Source organism: Rosa chinensis, chromosome 3 (assembly GCF_002994745.2).
Source record: "Rosa chinensis cultivar Old Blush chromosome 3, RchiOBHm-V2, whole genome shotgun sequence".
In the NCBI taxonomy this organism is placed as follows: Eukaryota; Viridiplantae; Streptophyta; class Magnoliopsida; order Rosales; family Rosaceae; genus Rosa; species Rosa chinensis.
Genome location: NC_037090.1, coordinates 17,660,036 through 17,682,629, shown reverse-complemented (window position 1 = coordinate 17,682,629; position 22,594 = coordinate 17,660,036). Strand labels below are relative to the sequence as shown.

At 37.2% G+C, this 22,594-nt stretch overlaps 3 protein-coding genes and 2 long non-coding RNA genes across 5 annotated transcripts; 2 read left to right on the top strand and 3 right to left on the bottom strand.

Annotated features, from left to right (window-relative positions):
- Positions 1–249: 249 nt before the first annotated feature.
- Positions 250–1,432, bottom strand: LOC121052155. The gene is made up of 3 exons (XR_005808201.1): positions 1,404–1,432; positions 437–526; positions 250–283 (listed from the first exon to the last, which is right to left on the bottom strand). It is a non-coding gene; the product is annotated as an uncharacterized LOC121052155 (long non-coding RNA).
- Positions 1,433–1,790: 358 nt separating this feature from the next.
- LOC121052277 lies at positions 1,791–3,403 on the bottom strand. Its single transcript, XM_040516978.1, has 5 exons — positions 2,974–3,403; positions 2,579–2,632; positions 2,190–2,234; positions 1,992–2,069; positions 1,791–1,871 (listed from the first exon to the last, which is right to left on the bottom strand). Exons 1-5 carry the CDS (start codon positions 3,208–3,210, stop codon positions 1,791–1,793), a joined length of 495 nt encoding a protein of 164 aa, XP_040372912.1. The 5' UTR covers positions 3,211–3,403.
- Positions 3,404–7,021: 3,618 nt separating this feature from the next.
- LOC121052095 lies at positions 7,022–10,266 on the bottom strand. Its single transcript, XR_005807972.1, has 4 exons — positions 10,075–10,266; positions 7,886–8,286; positions 7,660–7,736; positions 7,022–7,213 (listed from the first exon to the last, which is right to left on the bottom strand). It is a non-coding gene; the product is annotated as an uncharacterized LOC121052095 (long non-coding RNA).
- A 2,167-nt stretch (positions 10,267–12,433) lies between these two features.
- Positions 12,434–13,772, top strand: LOC121052276 (fe-S cluster assembly factor HCF101, chloroplastic-like). Its single transcript, XM_040516977.1, has 5 exons — positions 12,434–12,477; positions 12,896–12,976; positions 13,178–13,267; positions 13,380–13,433; positions 13,659–13,772. Exons 2-5 carry the CDS (start codon positions 12,923–12,925, stop codon positions 13,770–13,772), a joined length of 312 nt encoding a protein of 103 aa, XP_040372911.1. The 5' UTR covers positions 12,434–12,477; positions 12,896–12,922.
- Positions 13,773–19,378: 5,606 nt separating this feature from the next.
- Positions 19,379–20,035, top strand: LOC112194210 (protein BOBBER 1). Its single transcript, XM_024334456.1, has one exon. The coding sequence runs from the start codon at positions 19,379–19,381 to the stop codon at positions 20,033–20,035; it is 657 nt and encodes a 218-aa protein (XP_024190224.1).
- Positions 20,036–22,594: the final 2,559 nt, after the last annotated feature.

Sequence of the window (22,594 nt, the reverse complement as noted above, 5' to 3'; positions counted from 1 at the left end):
AACAAAAATTAACATGTCTGCTATAACAAAAGGTCTGTTCAACAAGAACATCAAATCCTGAACCAATTTAATTCTATTACTCTTCGATAACATACTGACAAACTTGTACCTCAGACATCAGATGACATAAACAAAACAGAGAGACAACTTTAGCAATTAGAAATCAAACTCCACTACATCATGATAAATTTCACAGCAAGAGTATAAGCAGTTAATACTGTTTCAAAATGTATACCTGAATTTGAAGGAGCTAAACAACGCAACAACAAACTGTTCCTCAAATCTGCAGAATAAAAACATCGGTGTTCACTTTCTCAAACAAAGAATAGAAAAAGATGAATGTAATCAATTATAACAATTCGAGGAACAATGGTTACAGATAGTTACTTCATTTATACATTGCAACCCGAATAACTGAAAAGATAGAAAAACAAACCTGAATAAAAGCAAAAGATTGAAACAAGAAGGGACAACAGACTGAGGAACAGCAGCAGAAGAATGACAGCTACAATTTTTTGCATCAAACCTGAAACAATGAATACAAACTTTATTCACAAAGTATTGACTTAATCAGAAGCAATTAAACGCTAAAACCACAAAATACCAAGGTCACAATCAAATAAAATCAATAGAAAGATCAATTCCTGCACAAAAAACGCTGAATGGTATGGTACTATCAGTTCAAAAACTTCTTATGATGACCATGGATTGAAGAATTAAAAAAAATCAGAACTTGGCTCTGGAATGAATCATGTCTTTTCATCAATTAACTTCCAACAAAAGACAAAGAAAAAAAAAGAAAAGAGAATAAAGAAAAGGGAAGATATGCATGTCTAAGTAGAAAGAAAGGAAATATGCGCATGTCTATAGAGACTAATTAATGATTTTTATTGTTCACGATTCACGAACCATGTTGCTGCCCATTAAGCAGAAGAAGTATATAAAATAGAATTGAAATTTGCAAAAAATGAAGTCAGGAAAAGAGAACTGAATTGAAGTTGAAAAGAAAACTTTGTTCCAATTGTAGTCAGTTCAGTCAAATGAATCCCCAAATGAAAAAGAAACTGTATATCGCACAGCTAAGACTATAGCCATAATCTTCACCAAAAAAATCTAGCAAACGTCAATTCCAACATTAAATCCCCAGACTATAGCTAAGACTTGGAAACTGATCTAAATTAACATTGTGGGTATCCTTGACATCAATTCCAACATTAAATCCCCAGAGGCATCTGTTACAGATATGAATTGCTAAATATCAATCACAATATTAAAGAAGAAAAACAAATGTCTATAATACAGTGGACAATAATAAATTTAGAACAATGACATTTGAGTTCCTCCTATAGTCTGCGACTACAACAAAGATATAAATATGAAATATCAATAGCCAAATTCAGTACCTTTCAATTGATCTAGTTCCATCAACAAAGAAACTCTGGTTTATAAAGCAAGAAGATAAAAACTTTGCTTAACAACAGTTATTGATATTTGATCATTAACCGGGATGATCATCAGATTTCCCTCATTAAAACTGCATTTCTAAAAATGAGGAGTGACTTATCAATTCTCAGTTTTCTCTTGTGCGAACTAAGAAAGAAATGAAAGCTAGTGCTTATATGCAGGGGATCAGATCAGAAGTGAGGAATTCAGATGCAGCCAAGTGAGTAATTTCTTGTCACTGCAGTTCTAATCTGAGGAGTGACTTAAGTGTCACAGTAGACCAGACTGCCTTAAGTTTCTTCTTTTCTTTTGCCAGGACATTATAGGGAGAACAGACGTCGAGATTTTCAGTGGGCCTGGAGTAGCATTCTACCTAAATATTTCAGCTTCCTAATCCTCGCAAAGATATTGAAACAATGCCTTAAACTCTATAATGTATGTTGAGTCAAAAATGCAAAGTAAAGCTTTCAGCAGAAGCTAACTCACAATTATCTTTATAGGCGAACACATGAAAAAAAAAAAAACTTCTTCGAAAGAGTAGCACTGACCTTTTGAGCCACAGCCAAGGCGGCCTCATCTCGACTAACACATCTGAGTATAATATCAGGCACTTCACCAATGACTCCCTAGATTGACATTTATGTTAGTGGACATGTAGATACGAATGTATAAATGCAAGTGAGTACAAAATGGAGAACTCTCCAAGTAAATGGGAGCCTATATATGCGAACAAAGAAATACAGTACCTGGATTTCTGATTCTCTAGCATTGTTAGTCACCAGAGCTTCCAACTGAAACCATTACAGAACATGGGTCAGGCTAAGATCGCATCATTACATACTAAAATAAAAAGGCAAAATGGAAACAGCGACTAAGGGCTTAATTCTTCCTCCTCCTCTCTCTTCCCCATGATAGTCCACCAAAGAAAACCAAATAGATTCTTATAATTAACAGAAAGTTGTTATAAGACAATATCAAATTCTTATACATAGCCATCAGCATTAAATCCAATGCTCCAATCTCAAATTAGAAGTTCAACTTTCACAAATCTAGAACGGGAAAACAAGACAATTCCAACTAAACTACACGGAAACGATAAGACAATAACATTATAATTAGAGGTAAAGAGCATTACCTGGGCCTTTAAGTCGCTAAAAACCACATTGAACCCCACATCCAAGACACTAATCTGCAAAATTCAAACATAAATAGAATCAACATCTGTTCATAAGTCTGAACATCACAATCCCTAATTTATTAGAACAAAAACAACACAAAAACACGGTCATTATGCTAAGCATATAGCAACGAGCCTATATAAACAAACCACTAAGCAAATATCATTCTGTGAAATTGCCAGTGAGCTAAATCCATCTCTCAACTCCGTTCACTACGTCCAGGATATTAAACAAAAGCAGTTCGATTCAACACGAACAAAAGATACGGAAAAAATTAACGAAATAAAATACAAATTCAACCCCAAGTTTCAAATCCAGAGATACGGAAACAAAATATACTTTTTATCTTTACCTGGTTAGTGCCGAATAGCAGAGACCTGACCCAGCACCTGTGGATGCCACAGCAATTATTGACGTGAATATTGGCAGAGGAGGCTAGGTTATGGGCCACGAAGCCGGAAAATCCTAGGGAGATGCGGATCGCCATAAGAGCAAATTGAAATACGAAGGTGAAGATTTTGGTATAGTGCAGTCTCGAAGACGAAGAAAAACGACCTAGAAAAGGGTAACAACAGCCAGGGAATGCCATTTTGTAGCAAAAGACGGCGAAATGGAGATGGTAGAGTTGAATTGAAGGTTGATATTCAAATCGGAGAAGCAATTGGATGAGATGAAGATTAGGGGATTTGAAATTTGAGGGTTTTGGATGAGAGGATTAAGGGAAAGCTCTGAGCTTTTGGCTCAGACTGAGAGAGGGTTTGAGAGAGAGGACTGAATGTGGAGAGAGCATCGACAGGTTCGAGAGGACTGCTGGGTTTTGTTTTGTTTTGCTTTTTTCTTCCGAACACGATGTGGCAATTAAACCTAGCAAAATGTTCTCTAAGTTACTCCCACAACAGAAACTGAAACAAACAGTCGTCTGAGTGTACTACATAAAATCAAAATACCAAAACATGGAGGGAAACATACCGCCTACAGCATTTTCACTCAAAATATTGCCGCCTATGTTCCCACTTCACACAACAGAAATGTATAACTGCAGTTGTCCAACTTCTACAACTTGCACTTTGTTTACCTAGTGAAACACATTCAAGCAAGCTTCCTCAAAATTTGGCTTCTAGTTTTCAATCACACAACGGAAATCTCAGGCACAGTTGTACCAAGTACCCCAAATTTCAGATTTCAAGCGGCAACCAAGAATCAAGAGTGGAGGGAAATATGCCGCTAAATTTTTCATGACTCAGACGACGGATAATAATTAATTCCGTTGTGTGATGTAGTTCTGATAAAAAAGTTATCACTTTGTTGGCATTCACACAACAGAATTCAACCAGCACCGTTGTATGATTAAACTGACTTCAACACACAACAGATGATTTGTGTTCCGTTGTGTGATTAGTGTTGTGTGATTAACTTGTTGTACTAGTGATTGTGCTTCTTTTCATTCCACTTTGACTAATATTGAAAGCTCTTATTCCTTTCACTGAAATTGAACATTAAAAAACTATGTTGAAAGAAGCTTACAGTTGTCTTAAATTCTTGAGGCCAGTAAAAATGTTGCCTAAGGCTCCAGATAACGTATTGTGGCTCAGATTTCTGCAATGGAAAAAATAAAAAGTAAAAATACAAAACAACAGTTGCGTATGACTTTCGATTGACAATTACTTTAGTAAATAAAGAGTTGGGGGGAAAGAGTAACGCACAAGTATTGAAGATGTTTCATGCCACCTAAACATTGCGGAATACTATTGGTAAGGGAATTGCATGCCATGTCACTGCACAAGTGAGAGACTAATGATCAATTTAAATATTAATATAGGTAAACTAGATGTTCACCAGCGAGGATATCGACATCACTTACATATGAGTTGCATTAGGCGGTAGCACATACGGAATATCACCACTGATATTATTGGAACTAATGTCCCTAAAAGAAGAAATTAAAGGATTCAGCCACTGGAGTGCTTCTACTTTTCCACCAACTATATAGAGAAAACTAATAAAACAGCAGCCAGGTTAAGACCACTTACATTCGCTTCAGGTAGTAGAGATTATGGAGCCCAGCAGAAATAAACCCAGAAAGGTTTAGACCATGAAGCTCACTGCATAAGATCAAAGGGGAAGTTAATTCTCAGTAATATAAACTCCAAAATCCAAAGTAGGGGACATAATCAAGCCTAGGGTGATATGTGCATTACATCTCTGTAACATGAGACCCAGAACATGACACTCCAGTCCACGATTCATCACAAGGATCGCCACCACCCAATCTCCAACCCGTCAGCTGTGGTGGACTGTTAAGGGATTTGTAAAGCTCTTGAAGAGCTGTGGCTGTAGTAATGCATAGAGTAAAAGAATAAACTTGGTGGAAATCAGCAATGAGGCTAAACACACAAATGATCGATAAACAGCAAATGGTCTAAAACTTGCGTCAGTCATCTGGCGGGGACTTTCGTCGAGTATGTGGTGTGCATCTCATAATCTTGAACATTTAAACTCCAGTCCACACAAAGAAATCATTTTCATGTATTTTCTGGTGCAACACATCCCGTTATCTTTAGATTAATATGAATTGAAGAGTTCTTATCAAAAAATGAAGCTACATTTTTCTTTCTGCCCATGACACCACTTTCCAGAAAACCAAGAACACTCTTTCTGCACTCAACTTTTGTCGTACAACTACCTGACCTTTCTCTCTTTGGCTTAAACGGAAATTTCCCAAAAGAAATCTAATTTTTCGCTTCAAAACTCTGTTTCTCTTTTTCACTTTTTCTCCGGCACCGGAAGTTTGAAGATTCCGATCTTACTCTATTTCTTTAATCCATTTATACTTTTCTTGTACTTTAAGTAGCCAAATAGGGGATAACGAACACTGTAAAAAAAAAAAAAAAAAAAAAAATCTTACATAAGTACATAAAATCAACAAATCTGACAAACTCTCCTAGAAAATCAAGAAGAAATTGAAAGATTTTAGAACTTACCGTCGAGTGGATCAGTAAAAGCCTCAGTCAGAGAAGCCATAACAACCGCCATGAAAAGCACCGTCAAAAACAAGTACTGATACTTGGTCGCCATGCTCTTGCAAATCAGGGAAATCTTGCCTGAGAAGACAAATTAAGAAATCGTAAGGGAAACAGGGAATTACGGCAAAACGAAAGCTCTGCTTTTGGTTCCGGAGAAGGAGATGAAGTTAGCTCGAGCTTCGTACTAACAAGAAAATCAGATTGAATTTAAGAGGTATAAAACAAACCTTAGGGTTTGTGGTTTTGAAAATTTGGGGAAAATAGAATGAGGCATGCAGAGACAGAGAGAAATTGTAAAGCTGAGACTGAAAGCCAGAGACTGATAGTCTAAACGAGTATGAGAGAGTCGCCGATGGGCTAGCTTAAGGACACGTCAGCATGAAACCGTTATTCTCGTCACGTGACGCTTCTCCAGGTTGTTACAACACCGATTCTGTTACTTTCCCGCCAATTTTCTGTTATGAAATTGGGAATCGCTGATGGACGAAAGCCACGTCATCAAATCCGGTACATAATATCTTTGGGCTCCTTCGGCTTATCCGTGTTGTTAAAAGTTTAGCTTGACATTAGCCCGTATCGAAAAAGCCCAGCAGATTAAACCATAGGCTTCCAATTCTTTCCGGAGGAGGAAGAGATTACAGAAGATCAGGTACGGTTCTTCAGCTATTATGGTTGTTCTTAGACAATAGGGTTTGATTTGGTTATGCATGTTACAGTGCCTGGTCTCAGAAACTAGAATTTCACGAAGAACAAGCCCTCATTTTCGGAGTTTGATTCTTAGCTAAGCAAACTGTAAAAGATGATCCCTTTATAAGGTGTCCAGTTGAGGATTATGTACAAAACAACTCTTGTTAGACTATATTTTGGATCTACGTTAGTTACCACTTACCGGTATTAAAAAAAAATTTCTTCTTGTTTCCATTTTTTCATCGTTATAGGTACATTGGTCAGGTGGAGACTGGAGAGTTAAATTGCATATAGCATTCTATATATCTAAATATCTTGGGCTTAGGATGGAGGAGTCAAGTAACAACCGGTCCGAAAGTTTCAGCTTTATGCCTTTAATTATCTATATAGTATAACAACCACTACCACAAACTTGGGCTTTGAACACCATTAATAATGGTGTGAATTGAGGTTGAGACCACCAATCAAGGGTGTGTAAAAGCAATAGGCACCAAAACAGTCACCATTATTGTAGGGGTTGGTATTGATGCCGTGACATATACCCATGGGCTTACTATCAGTTTTTTGGTGCCTCAATTGATGGATACTGTTCATGCATTGGTGACGATGACTCAACACACCAATGTTGTGATTGGTGGAATATGTTGTTGAATACATCACTATAATTAGCACCACACCAATAGACTCAATATATTTCATTTAAAAAAAAATTATCATGGAAAACTTAATTATTTTGAATATTATATAAATATAAATCCTCCTAGACTAGAAGACTCCAAAGTTGGCTATTGTCTTCTTTCATATGAAACCAGAAATTGCTTCTCATCTCTCCCCTTCTATCACTGAACTGCAAGTACAATTTACAAAGTCCATAGCTTACTCCTGCAAGCAGAAAAACACACAAGTTAGCCAAGAAATATCAACCTGCAATGAAATTTCTTTCTGGCAAGAAACTTAAAAACAAAAAATTATCATTTACATTGACTATGTAGTTAAAGCTAGTTAGAGCTCATACATTAAACATCTATGGCTGACACAGAGAAAGTGAGTTAAAAACTAGGTTATATTGAACATTAGTGTACTATGCGTCAAGTCTTTGACCGCTTGCAACTATACAATCATATATATGAATGGTGGTATTAGCCCACTTTTATGGAGGGTGCATATTTACCCAGGCCACTTATTAGACTATGCTTTCAAAATTATTGCAATTGTATGCAAAGCCATTCCAACCACGGTCAAGGAATACTCAGGCCATAAATATGTTTTCTTGAACTAGAACTATACATCATTATTCACATTTACAAAAGAATAGATTTTAGGCGTACCTCATTGAGTGGACAACTTTTTTTTTTGTCTCCTCGTTCATAAGCTCTTGCAGCTTTTTGTTTCAGATTATAACCCCCTACAAAATAATAAATGCTACATGTCAATTTAACATATAAAACATACATTAAAAGTAGTCTTGCTACATAACTCATCAGTTTAAAAATCTACAAACTAGATTTAAACTAGCAATGAAATTGCATATGACCAGTCATTTAAGAATCTTACTTAAAAAGTTCAAATAGAGTGATGATGAATCAAGGACAAGATGATATCCTCATGATTATATTTCCCTTCTGAGAGCTTTCCATGGAGCGGTTTAGCCTTTGACTTTGACAATTATATTCACCTCATCACCCCGATACAGTGATATTAGTTAGTTAACAATAGGCCTCAAAAGCTGGAAAGATCTACTTAAGGCAGTAATTCTCTATTTGGTGTAAATAAGAATATAAAATTTAAGACTGATACAAATGTCAGATGTACAAGGAAATTCAATAAAATCTGATAGTAGTAAGCATTTATGAGAAACATAAAGAAAAAACAATGTTGGTTGCCTTCTAATTTTTGTACTTCTCTAACCTCCACCCTTCCCTCCATGAGATGAAATTTAATTCTGTTCACATAACCTTGCAAAATAACACAAAGTTCTCTTGGTTAGATACACAACCAAATTTATAAGCAGTAGGCTATTTAGAGCAGAAGTGTTGAAAGAAATTGTAAAAATTATAACCAAAAAATTCAATGAGCCCAAGTACGCCGATGGGTTGTCAAACATATAAGCTCTCCAACAAATTCCATGTTCACCACAATCAAGAAATTGCCTTAGACCTGCAGGTAGGCCTGGCAATTCAGTCCATGACCCGTTAACCGCCCATTAACCGCCCGCTAAAAACCCATTTATTTCCGCCCGATAACTTAACGTGTTAATGGGCTGCCAACCCGTTAACAACCCGTTAGTTAACGGGCGGAAACGGGTTGCCCGACGGAACCCATCGAACCCGGTTAGAAGAGAAGAAAAAAAAAAAAAAAAAAGATTTTTTTTTTTTTTTTTTTTTTAAGAATTGTGAGCCCAATATGTATTAACTTTTGATAGTTCGATTTAATGAAAATCAACAATGAAAAAGAGTTTTAATGGTAATGAGTTGGCGAGGGTTTAAAAAAAATATAAAATAAAAACTTTTTTTTTTTAAGAAGGGTTTTAATAGATAATGGGTGTGAAAAAGAGTTTAAAAAAATGCAAAAAAAAAAATAATAAATTCATTTTTATGTTAACGGGTTTCAATGGCCAATTTATTGTTAACTATTAACGGGTTTTAGTGGGTAATTGATTAGAAAAGAATTTTAAAATTTAAAAAAAAAAAAAAAAAAAAAAACCTTAGCGGTCTTAACGGGTTCCAACGGGTAACCCGTGAACCCATCGGGCTCAACCCGTTATAACCCGTTAAGATAACGGGTTATAACGGATTGAGCCTGTTAAGACCGCCAACCAGTTAAGTCCGCCCGTAACCCGCCCATGACCGCACTGTTGCCAGGCCTACCTGGAGGGAAGAAACAACACAGGAGCAAGTATTCAGATAACAAACTCACAGTAGCCAACAATTCTATAACATTGCACACCTGTTATGGTACACAAACAAGATCATCACAATCTCATATAATAATAGGAATAAGCATGCTAACACCTACATGTATATCAACTCATATAATCTTGTGTAGTTTAAGAAATCTAAACTAGTGATTCTGCATTTGATTTCTAGTAAAAAACTAGCTCAATGCATGGCAGCTCCAACTACACCAAAGGCAATCACTGCATAACCAGTTGGTTTAGTAAACCTTCCAAACCCCATGGGATTTCCAGTAAGGACAGGCTTAAACTACATGCAGGCACCAGCAAGTAGGTGTTGCCATTAGACATGTGAGGATAGGCAAGATTATTGGAATAGACAGATACAACCATTGGTGGAACATAAACTGTAATTAGAAGAAAAAAAGGCATCAGTGAAATTCAATTCACTAGATATATCAAAGTTAGCTAGAGGCAAAACATGTGAGAAATAGATTGGAGGTCGAGAAATGTGGTGTCCAGAAATATTTATCAAAAGCCCAGAGGAACTATAATCACCTAAGATTACACTATTTAATGTAGTCAAACACCAGCACCAAAACACAAAATACAAAGTCTAAGCAGAGAGAACCAACCGATGGTGTTATGAGAAAGAACAGAATATGACAAACAAAGAAGACATATTGGAACAAAAAATCGAATTCGAACACAATCATGGTTAATAAGAACCTAAAATTCAAAACTAGATTTTCTCAACATTTTCCCAAGATCCAAACATATTGACAAAGCACACCAACACTTTTTCGAGAATCAAATAGAAATAAATTGAAATCAAGCAAAGAAATTGAACCTGGTGTGAGGAAGAAGGATCGAGAGAGAGCTGAGATTGCATGCAACTTCGTCACTTCGAATCAGTGTCTTGTAGCGGTAAGGACCAAGAACAATTCAATTTGAAACAAACTTGAAGGCATTCGATCCATGAGGACTAATCATCTCATCCAGCAGAAGAGCCAGATGATGGAGATTGGGGGGAGACAAACCAGATCTAGAAACCCAAAAACCTCGAGTGTTTTCGTTTTCTTTACTCTTTTTCTTTCTGGATGGTGTTATGATTTGGGCTTTGGCTATCACCAAAAAGGCTTATTATTTTAAAATATATAACTGATAGGCTTTAATTAGGACTGAGCCAAGTAGCCAAGTTACGTGTCACGTTTCTCTTCACAAATGATAAGTTCAAAATTATATAAAATTAGATATGCACCATTAGCAGTAATTGGTGGGAGATATTCACACCAATCAAAAGCAATGCTCCACTACTAAATTGTAGAATGAGATTAATAGGTAATAATAAAATTATGTTATCACCATTAGGCTAAACGTGGGGATGCATTAGTATCCTTAGCCCACATTTGTGGTAGTGAACCCAGAACAAGAAGTCAGGGAAAGGGAAAGCAGATATAATACTGATTGTTGCAATTCTGCTTCTACAATCTGTTTCCTTTGGTGTAGAGTTGGGTCATTTCCTTGGAATATCATCCTATTATGTAATTGCATTTGGGTTGCAGAGAGTACGTGATTGTTGAATCAATTAAGTTTGTTAATCGAGATTAGACTACAGTCTGACATATGTGGCTATTCTTTTGAATTTCTCTCATGTCATACATGTATGGAGATAGGGTACTTGAGTGAGATTTGGCACCACTCACTACTAGAATTATGTCAATAGACATCACCACTATTAAATCGGTCGGAATTGCACGCGATGTAAAAAATACATCATAACATCAGTTTGTGAAAAATCGATTTCTATTGTGATTATAAACATCGGTCGTTAAATTAACCGATGTGTAAAGTCTCGTTCGAAAATTTTGAAAATACGCGGAGGGACTAAGTTGAAAATTTCAGAAACGCGGGAGGACCAAAATATTCATTCCCCCCAACACTTAGACTTTTTTTCACTTTTCTGAAACTTTTGAACCCTAATTACTAACTCTCACTTCAACTCCAGCGCGCCTCCTTCTTCGCGTCGACCTCATTCTCCAATGTGACCCTCCTTCCCCTCCATCTCCACCTCCGACCATCACCTCTCTCTCTTCTCCTTCTCTCTTGCTCCCTTGTCTTTCCAAACCCTACTCTCTCTCTAAAATGCTCTCCGTCTCTATCTAAAATTGACGAAAATGAAGTCTCTGTAGCTGCGCCAAAATTTCTTAGGGGAGATGATGGAGCCGCCCCAGTTGCCAAACCCTAGTCCGGCAGGCCTCGGTGAAAGCATAAAGCCTCCAACGAGAACGCTTCTCCACCTTCAGATCTCATCTTTACGGCCCTGGATTCGAAGCCTTCGTCGGCGGCCAAGTTGAATAGTCTGTTGCCGCCATGGCCACGGCCATTAAATCCTCTCAAACGGAAGCTTGAGATGCTTCCTGAGAACTCCGCCCATGGAGCCTCTGATTCCGGCATCCCGGTACTGCTCTAATCTTGAGACTGCTAATTTGAGAAATCTGTTTGTTTTTCATGAAATCGATCTTGGGGTTTTTGCTTGTGTTTGGGACTTTTGTTAATGTTGGTTTGGTTATGGAAAGTCCTCGATTCACCGTCCTCTCTGAATTTCTGTTTGTTGGGCTTGTCATAGGGAAGCTGAGCTCGGTAACGCCGGAGCTCAGCTCCACTTTCTGCCGTCCTTCGCTCCAAGTTCTGGGGTTAACTTTTGTTCATAGTTGCTTTCTCTATATTTTGCAGGTATCTTGAACAAACAACTGATTTTTTTGGTTCCTGGTAACCGTTGCTCTCTGCTCTTCCCTTTTGCATTTCCATCTAACTGAATTTTGTTTCCCAATTGCATATTTTCTATTAATTTTTCCCAATCATCATGACGGTGCTTTAATTTTCATGGATTCTCAAAGAAAGAGGAAAACTCAGTGTTCTGGAATTTCATTTGATTTGATACGCAAGTAGTAGAGTTGTTGAGAATTGGTTTCTACAGTTATAGATTTTTGCTATATATGGTTAATTGATTTTTGGAAATCAATATCAACTATAGTAGTAATGTATTGGACTGTGAGGGTCGACCAACTCGGGGCGGTGGCTTGTTCGGCGTCGATAAAGCAACGGAGACGGAGGCTTCTGTAAGGGTTTACCCAGTCGGAGTTCTTCACGGTGAAGCGGTCCAGATTTTTCAACACCGTTAATATGAAATTCCGGATTGAGAGTTTGAGATGAAGGACCCAGTTCAATTTACTTCACAAACTGATACAGGGTAAAGGTTTAGCTGTTGATGCTTAAATATATCAATTTTGTAATTTTTATTCCCTATATTAATTTAGCAATTGAAATTAGTAGTAGTGGAACTCTTGTCTTTGAGGGGGCTTATAGCTTCAATGGTATAATACGTATCCATTTGGGCAGCAAGAGTTTGATCCTCACCTTTTCCCCTACTTTGATTAAGAAACCTGTCATATATACAGTGTACACTCTTGATTATATTTCTTGCTGAAAGAATGAGTTTTGAAAAAGAAAACATATATTGGTTCTGCTCCCTTTTTAGAATTATCTTTGTTATTTAAGTTTCCTGTTTCTGAGTGATTGGGTAATCTTGTCTGTTAACTACTAAAACAGGACTGTGAAAGGCATCAAATCTGAATAAACCTACTAAATCACCATTTTTTTTCTACCAGTGGCTAATTGGCTATTTGTAAGAAAAGATGAGTGAGTTGGGTTCATATTCTACCTGGAACATAACAGGAACTTACAGAGGTGTGTAACTAGTGGCCATTTGTTTGTGCATAAGTTCTGTATTACTAACTAGTTCATATAATATTCTTATTACTTTTCATAGAAGTGCGCATTGTTTATACTGTAGGAATAATGGGAAGTAAAGTTTACTCAGTCATGTTTATGCTGAGTTCATTTAAGGTTTCTCATATAACCATTCCCTATTGTCATTTTCATCTATTTAGGTGCCATGTGTTGCTGCAATTGAGAATATGAGCCATTTTGATGCTGATGGGAAGCGTCATTACCCATTTGGTAAAGGCTTAGGCTCAGAGGTATGTACATATATAATTTACTTTCTTGCTTCACATAATATCTTAATTAATCTTAGTATTACAGTTCATGCATTAGCATGTATTTGAAAAAGTTTAATTCACATGTTTGCAAGTTGTAAAGCAGTTTGGTATCCCTAATCTATTTGATTTTCCCATTAGACCAACTGTAAGTCCTATGTTTTTTCAGTTCACTTATCATTCGAAATTGCTCTAGTGCATGCTTGAGACTAGCTTGGTTGACAACAAGGGCCATACAATTTCTATACAGTTCAATTTTTTGTTTCAGAGCACACATTGTCACAATTTTGCTTCTTATCAATTTATCATCTCAATATGGTATATTTGCTGTGGGCAGAAATTGTCTAAAACCTTGATTACATTTATCTGGCAGCTATCTGCGTCTGGAGATCGTGGAGTACCTGAAGTGGTAGCTGATCCTCTAGGTGAAGTTTCTAAGACATTTCAGGAGCTTGGAATATGTGTTGTGCAACAATATATGTGCTAAGATTCACCAACAAGGTATGTTTGAGGTGCAAGTTGTTAGGATTCTGCTCAAGTTGACTGCATACCATAATTAATATGTACTTGAATCAGTTAAATCATAGTGAAGAGTCAGGAAATTAAACAAGGTTAAGTATTTAACTCAACGTGTTTTCTCACCTTAATTCATGACATATTTGTTTAGCCTATGAGATGTCGAGTATGAATGCTTTTGTGGTCATTCAAATGACCTTAATTTTCTAAATCAGCTACCACAACACATCAGAAGCAGATATATATATGAAAAGACGAGATCTACATTTCATCAGTTTGTTAAATCGTGCAGGCCTTATTGAAAGCTGCGGTTGGCTACCTCTAATTTCCCTATCCAATTAGAGGCTTGATTGTTATTATCCTCCTTAGAATATTTTGGTTAGGAGGCAACAGTATTCCATTTGTTGGGCTAGTACTTACATCATTATGTCTCATCTCATTCTTATTGTTTCCAAATTCTTTTCGAAACTTGAAACTGTGATGGAAGCCAAACTCTAGTAGGTGTAGTGTGGCAAAAAGTAACTGTGGTCGTGATTATGCTTGATTAATCAGAAAACAGGGATCACCAATCCTACAAAATAGCTCGGGATTGAAGGAGAAGATGGATTCGCTGCTAGTATAGGAACATTTCAACTTCCAAGTAGTTTAACGTATATCAACTTCTAGATGGTTTTATGTATGCAGAATTTTTTGCATTCAACTAGTTAGTATTGTTGATTTGAAGAGAGTGCATTGAATCCACATGAAATGATTTCCTATTTGAATTATTATTATTTTTAATTTGAAAATTTTGAAGTCACAACCATAAAAACTGATGTCCACTAAGAGAAATACATCAGTTTCAAAATCGAAATCGATGTCCCATTAACCACTGGAAATTGAATTACTACGTATGAATCGATCTGCCACAAACTAGTGCACATCGTGTTTTAGATAGAGATCGATGTCCAGCATAAGTATTACTATCGATAAAGACAAGAAAACCGATGTTAAGAAAATCTACAGACATCATTTTTTTTAATGATTCGATATATTACAAGGTATTAGACATCGTTATTTTACCAGAACCGATGTATTATAAGATGATTGACATCGTTTTTTTCCTAGAATCTGATGTTAATGTAAGTAAATATATCGGTTTATACAATATTAAATTGTGTATACTGAATATGAAATCGTGGGATATGAGGTAAATTACGCGTCAAAATCATGAACAAGAAGAAACGTTCATGGGAATCGATGTGTGAAACAGTATCAGTCATCAGTTTTAAATGAATAACGATGTTAAAATGCATAGTTGTGCTATAGGATCTATATTTCTTTAAGCATTAAAGGCAATAAAATGATGGTTTAACAATAGTTAAACATAAAAATTTGTTATCATTTAAACGTATTTACATCGATTTAGTATGTGTAACCGATGTGTATATTGATACTAGACATCGGCTAAAAACCGATGTCTGGATTTTCCGGACCTTTCTCATCACCCACTAACACATCGGTCGGAATTCTTTTTCTCATCGGTTTTTGGCCGATGTCTGAGGCCATAATTCTAGTAGTGACTGAAGCCTCGTGTTTGTTTTGGTTTATAATAACATATTAGGTTTCTTGAGTCTATGACATATGTAATGTATGTTTGTCTTCTAAATTTTATTGCAATAAAAGTTCTCAAACATTGTTTTATCTTGAACATATTCAGGGTCCATCAGTCTAAGCATAATGATCCATCTTAGGTTCCAAAGTTCAGGTGCTTTGAAATGGCAATCAGAACCCCATACCAGGTCCCAAATATGGCAAGCATCAATGAATTAGAGGCCGAAACCAATGTTACCCCAAAATGTCTGCTTTAAGACTACTCATAAACCACTGTGTGGCAGTGACAGTTGGATTTCCAGGAGCCTGCTCAGAAGTTTGTGCAGTTGGTCATGCATCCCTCATCCGTCCCAGTATGCAAGCCTTGGATATGCAGTGAAGTGAAGTCTATTAGTAAGCTTCCAACTTGCCTGCTGTTTCCTATTATTCTTAGAATAACATTTCTGCAATAGGAAACTGAAACTATAATAAACACTTTAGTACTTTACAAATGTAGGGCAAAGTGTCTTGTAATTTGATGTTTAACTCATGGTTTGGTAATGTATAACCATGAATAAGCGAAGAGAGCACCCCAAAATGAGTAGACAACTTTGTTTAATTAAAGGAACCTGTGTCTATGGCAACTACTTTTCCTGATTATGACCGGCCAGGCCAGCTGTCTATATATGGCAACTACTTTCCCTCGATCAAATTGAGGAAGCTTATGAAATCTGAACATAGACTATCAGAAAAGTTTTTAAGTTTGAAATGATCATTTTTCATCTTTGTAGTAGAGCATTAACCAAAGACAACGAAGTAAACCAAAATAATAGTCGCGTGCAGCCTAGCATATCTCCTTATATTATGCAGCTCTGATCCAGGTTTCTTGACTTCCTTGACAATGTGAGTAGATTTACCGTATGTCTAGACTTAGAGTGACTATACATTGATTTCATTTACCATTAATTGATAATATATCAATCCCACAATATCAACTCACTGATCGATTTTTATTACCATTGCAGATGTGTAATGACCTAGACTCGCTTAGGACTAGACTCATCTATATTATTGATAATATATCAATCCCACAATACATTGATTTCTTATCCCGTTGCACTAGATGACTTGAATACACATTTACGCAAGCGTACGTATCGTTGTCAAGATAGGGAAATATTATGCCCAAAGTTTATTGTACCACGGGGATTAGTGGCTAACCCACAATCCTTGGGTAATCGGAAATAAAGACACTTCGCAAACAAAGAAAATAAATAAAAATGTTAATCTAAGGCACCAAGCCCTAACAATGCTCGGCTTTGATTTTCACCAAAGCCTAATTAAAACTAAGAACCTAGTGGTGGATATGCACAAATGAGTGGAAGAGTTCAATATTTGGGAGTTGATTTCAACTTAACAAAAAGATAATGAATGTAAAGCAATAAAAATAAAAATGAAATGTAAACAAAAAAAATGAGAATGTTGGGTGCTAGGGAGGTTCCTTCACCCAAATTCTATGTGTCGGAAGCTAATCTAATATAGATGCAAATTTCCTACTTTGACGGTAGTCGTATCCAAGGCGGTTCAAGGCTCAAGGACCGAAATTCCCTTTCATGGTATTCCTACTCCGGTTCAAGGGTCGTAGGAACTCACTTGACATGAATTAGAGCCGGTTCAATTAAGGGTTACTAATTTACATCGATCAAGAGGCGTAGAGATCGAGGAATTAGACTACTAAGCAACCCGCCCGCGCAATCATGCAACGGGTGTAAATCACCATGTTTATAACCCCTTGAATACGAAATTGAAGGTTTCTAGCTTAGGAATTAAAGGGCGTCAAGCCTCTAACTCCATCCTAGACATGCTCAAAATACACACCCTAGAGTTGACTAGGTTCCTAGACATGCATTTTAACCCAACAAAAATAGATATAAGCATCCATCATATGAAAATTGCATCATTACATTAAATTAAACATCTTTTACACAAAATTTGGGTTAGGGACACAACCCTAACCCCTAACAAGAAAATTACTCACAACCCATAAGCATAGACATCAAGATTACAAAATTCAAATAGCAAAGAGTAGAGAAGTGTGGGAGAAAACAATAATAGTCACAAATAGCTAAAAAGCTAGCATGACTAGCCTTGAATTACAACTCCCACAAAATACCCAAATATTGAATCTTGTAGGGGTTGAGCCCTTTGATAGATCCTTGAAGCTTTATGTGAGTAGTTCTTCAAATCTCAAAATAAAATAGAAAGAAAAGAGGGAAAATGGAGGAGAAGGAGGAGAGAGAGCAGCCCAAAAGGGCTGCCTCTTTTTTTGGTGTGGTGCGGCTACCGTTCTTCTGTGAGAGGGGGATAAGGAATATATATATGGGTGTGCGGCTGTAGGGTGGAAGGAAGAGAGAATCCCTCATTAATTAAAAACGTGGTCGTTTTGAAGCTAGAAAGAATAAAGATGGGTGGCTGGCGTCTTCCTAAGAGAGAGGATCAAGGGACATGTAGTCGTTCACTGGGAGTAGAGGAAGACTATATGATGGTGCGGCTGGGTAACTTAATTAAGCCAAAAAGAATAGTAGAAAACAGTGCGCAGCTCCCTTTTGGTTAATTAAACCAAATTGGTTTAATTAATTGTTAAGCTGTCCCCATTCTCCAATTAAACTAAAATTAATTAGTTTAATTAATTCTGCTATAACTCTTCTGACCTCTCAATGTACTTGACTCAAGCTTGACTTTCGTTCTTTTGTCGGAAACCTCATTTTGCTCTAATTTCGCACAACTTCTTCCTAAATCCACAACTCTGCTTATTTACTGCAATATAAATAAAAATATATTAATTACATAATAATTACTTTAGAGATTAGCTTAATTCTAGTGTTTAGAACATAATTACGGGCAAAAAAATGCGTGTAATCACTAGACCCATGAATAGGCTCCTTAATTAATCTTTGTACAGTAAGTGTATTTGGAAGAATTTATTGACCATTCATATGGTCTTTCTCTTAAATCTTTGACATAAGTCATCCCAGCCTTGTGATGCAGATAAGCAGTCAGCTTGCAGGGTTCGGATGAGTCATCTTTGGGGGAAAGCCCCTTCACTTTCCCTCTGCAATGAGCAGCTTCCTTCCTTGGAAAAAATTCCAAGGGATCAATGCCGCCTGGCAAACTCCGTTCTGGTCACTGGAGCGTCCTAGTTCAACTACCAACAGAAACAAATACATTTATCAATCTCCAAACTGGAAGAGAATAAACTATTATCAATCAACAAAATAAAACAAGTAAAGGTCATATGACTAACCATTTAATCATATGCTGCTAGTTTGTAAACGTCATGATCTATGTTGAGAAAAATTATCCTCATGATGGCGATATCAGTACTTTTAAGTTTATTGTTATTCAACAGATAGGATTGCCGAAGCAATGTATTATGTGCTCTTTTTTATCATTTGATTTGTTAATTTAATCTAGCAATTTATGAGGAAAAAGGAGATAAGCTGAAATCATTACACAGTGACCGATATACCACACACACACTACACACACACACACACATACCATATTATGTATGAAACTAGATTATCCTAAAAACAATATACATCAAATGCTAAATCAAGGCACATTTGTTAATAATCACATGGTTTCCACATAGATTAGTTCAATCATAAGAAAATCCATAACTTCTAGAAATGTGTGTTTACAATGCTACTAACTAGCTGTTATGGTTTTTAGTTAGGATTACTTGTGTAATGTTAAACCAATTAATAGTGTCATTGATTAACTCCACTCCTAGGCTGAGTAGATACTGCTCCTAATTTGATTAGGTCTACCTAGTCTGATTATGTTTTCTAGTCTTAGTTTGATTAGGAATCCTAGTTGATTTTATTACAAAGTATGTTCCATTATGTTATCTATAAATACCTAGCAGAAGATCATAGAAAATATCAACTTTCATACTCTCAGTATACAAGAATTTAATCCATTCTAAACTTGTATTGATCCATGGCGATAATCTCTGACATCCAAGAAGACCAAAACGAAAACCAAGTAAAGGTTCCTTCTTCCCAGCCATCATTGGTAGAGGTTAAGGCAGAAGAGAAGAGGGTGAAGGAGGAAGACAAAGGGAAGAAGAGTGGCTTGAAAGTTCCAAACAAAGGGAATGGTCTTGATTTTGAGAAATACTCATGGACGCAGAGCCTGCAGGAGGTTAACGTACTGATTCCAGTGCCTGCTGGAACTAAGAAAAGGGATGTTGTATACGAGGTGAAGACAAACCATCTCAAGTTTGGACTCAAAGGGCAGCCTCCTATAATTGATGGTTACCTCTTTCAGTCAATCAAGCCTGATGATTGTTTGTGGAGCATAGAGGATCAGACTGCTGTCTCCATTCTTTTGACCAAGAAGAACCAACAGGACTGGTGGAAGTCTTTAGTGAAAGGTGATCCCGAAATAGACACTCAAAAGGTTGAACCTGAACCCAGCAAACTATCCGACCTGGATTCTGAAACACGTCAGACTGTGGAGAAGATGATGTTTGATCAGAGACAGAAGCAGAGGGGACTTCCAACTAGTGATGAGCTGCAGAAGCAGGAGCTGTTGAAGAAGTTCATGGCTCAGCACCCGGACATGGACTTTTCAAATGCTATGATGATGCAATAAGTTCACATTCTTTTCTACAATAAGAAATCGATTATAATTTGTTTTAGAGTTTGTTCTCTACTTTTATGACTATGTATCCAGTGTTGATGAAAACTTATTACAATTTTTCTTATCCAGACTGAGACAATGTCATTGAGTTTAATTAGTAGCTGAAAATCAAATCAATTTACCCCTTTGCTTTCTAGGTCACATCTCACCTCACAAAGTTGTTTAGCCATGTATGTCCTAGAGAAACATTGGACTCTTATCCACGATTAATCAAATCCTTATGCGAGGAATATGCATTGATGACTGCTCGATCATGGCTTTAACTATCTTGTTTGAAACCAAGTATAGCAGTTTTTGTATGTCGCACCCAACTTCAAGGCGAGTGAAGGCAAATTGATCTCAGCCTTAAAAATGATAATACAATAACCTGTTGTAGAGAATTGGATAATTGTATTGTATTCATCTCACCATGAGGTTTATATAGGGTTACATCATGTATACAAAAGGCAATACATAATAGCTGTACTAATCAATCGCACATTACAAGTATGTCAATCGCATACATTATGAGTCTGTCAATCGCATACATTAAGAGTCTGTCAATCGCATACATTAAGCAATATCTATTGCATGAATAGTCATTATCATTTACAACACTCCCCCTTGGATATTCCATGTCAATAATGTTGCCTCTGCTATGCGCTTCTAAGTTGCCTCGTCAAAAACCTTGCCAAGTAATAAAAACCCTGTGGGAAAAAACAACATTGGTCGAAGGAGAAAAAGAGCACAACGCGCGTGAATGTGGAGTAGTCGACATCCTTCCACACTCCCCCTTGTGCCGCTCAAACTCGGTGATGACGTTTTGATCATTGCCTCACTAAAAAACTTGCCAGGTAACAAAAACCCTGTGGGACAAAAATAATCATGGTCGAAGGGAAAAAAGAGCACAACACGTCCTTCACTCTTCGAGATCGAACATGTAGACATCATACCTCCCCCTGATGTCAAGATTTTTGAGCCAATGATGCCAACACCTCCTAACATAAAACCTATTGACTAATGGGTCTTCGTTAGAAAGCGTGTTGAGAAAAAGATATAGTAATCTCGCCTTATAGCGTAGGGCTTCTCACAAAACGCCCTGAAATCTACTACGATGAGACATATTCTCTCGTAATGGATGTCATTGCACTCCAGTACCTTATCAGTTTGGTAGTTTTCGAATAACTGAACATGTCGCATACGAATGTGGTCACTACGTATCTCTATAGGGATCTAGATACGGAATATACATGAAGGTTCATGGTGAACTTCATTTACCCAAGTCAAGTGGCTCTAGACCACGGAGCGCGTTCACAATAAGGTTGAAACGCTCACTAAACTGACTAATTGATTGGGAAGAGATATGCCCGCACGTTTCCATAATAAGTTTCGGATTCTGTCGCGGTTCATGTTGGACATGATCTTCATTGGAAGCCCTTAAAGAGTTACGGGAAACCGCTGAACACTTGAAATCCGAGTTTGAGACGAAGGATTTTGAGAGAACACGATTATGTCTCAGTTTGGAACTCGAGCATCGTGTTGATAGATGCTTAGGCATTTTGACAAGGTCAAACTTTCAAGCACCCCCATGATAGTTTGTAGTCTTGATCCTGAAAAGGATCATCTTCGTCCAAAAGATGATGACAAAGATGTGCTAGAGGCAGAAGTGCCTTACTTAAGTACAATAGGAGCATTATTGTACTCAGCTCAATGCACAAGACCGGACATCTCATTTGCAGTGAACTTGTTAGCTAAGGTATACCTCTGCGCCAACGCGACGCCATTATATTGGTGTAAAAGATATCTTTCGGTACTTGAGATGTACGATTGATATGGGCTTGTTCTATCCCTACAGAGAGATGATTGATTCGGACCCATCACACACTAGGAACGCCGCCAACACTGGCCTGCGTCCTCTATCCCCATCCCAAAATGACATAAGTGTTTTGGAAGGTTTTTACTGATGTTGGGTATCTCTCTGACCCACACAAAAGTCATTTCCAAACTGGTTAAGTGTTCTCCATGGGTAAAGACCATGATATCTTGGAAGTCTACATAACAGACCCTAGTCGCTATATCTTTGAACCATGCAGAGATCATTGCTCTTCACGAAGTTGGATACATAATTACGCATGTTCGAACAATTGTGGTTTGAAGTCTACCACATATGAGCCTACAAGCATTTAGGGTAATGCTGCTTGTTTTGAACAAATGAAGCAATGCTACATCAAAAGCGACAACACCAAGGATAATCAGCAACAACATACTCTCCTCAAAATCAAAGTGAATTAGGTTCGATCTGAGGATAGTGTGGCCGGCTTGCTCACTAAGCCATTGCCTAAATTCCACTTTCGAGAAACATGTTGGTAGCATCGTTTGAGGAAGTTATCCGAACTCCCATGACCGTAGTCATCAGGGGGAGATGCAGACATCAGGGGGAGATGTGTACATGCAGGGTCTCGAAACGTGAAGGGTGTGTTGTGCTCTTTTTCCCATTCGACCGAGGTTATTTTTGTCCCACAGGATTTTTGT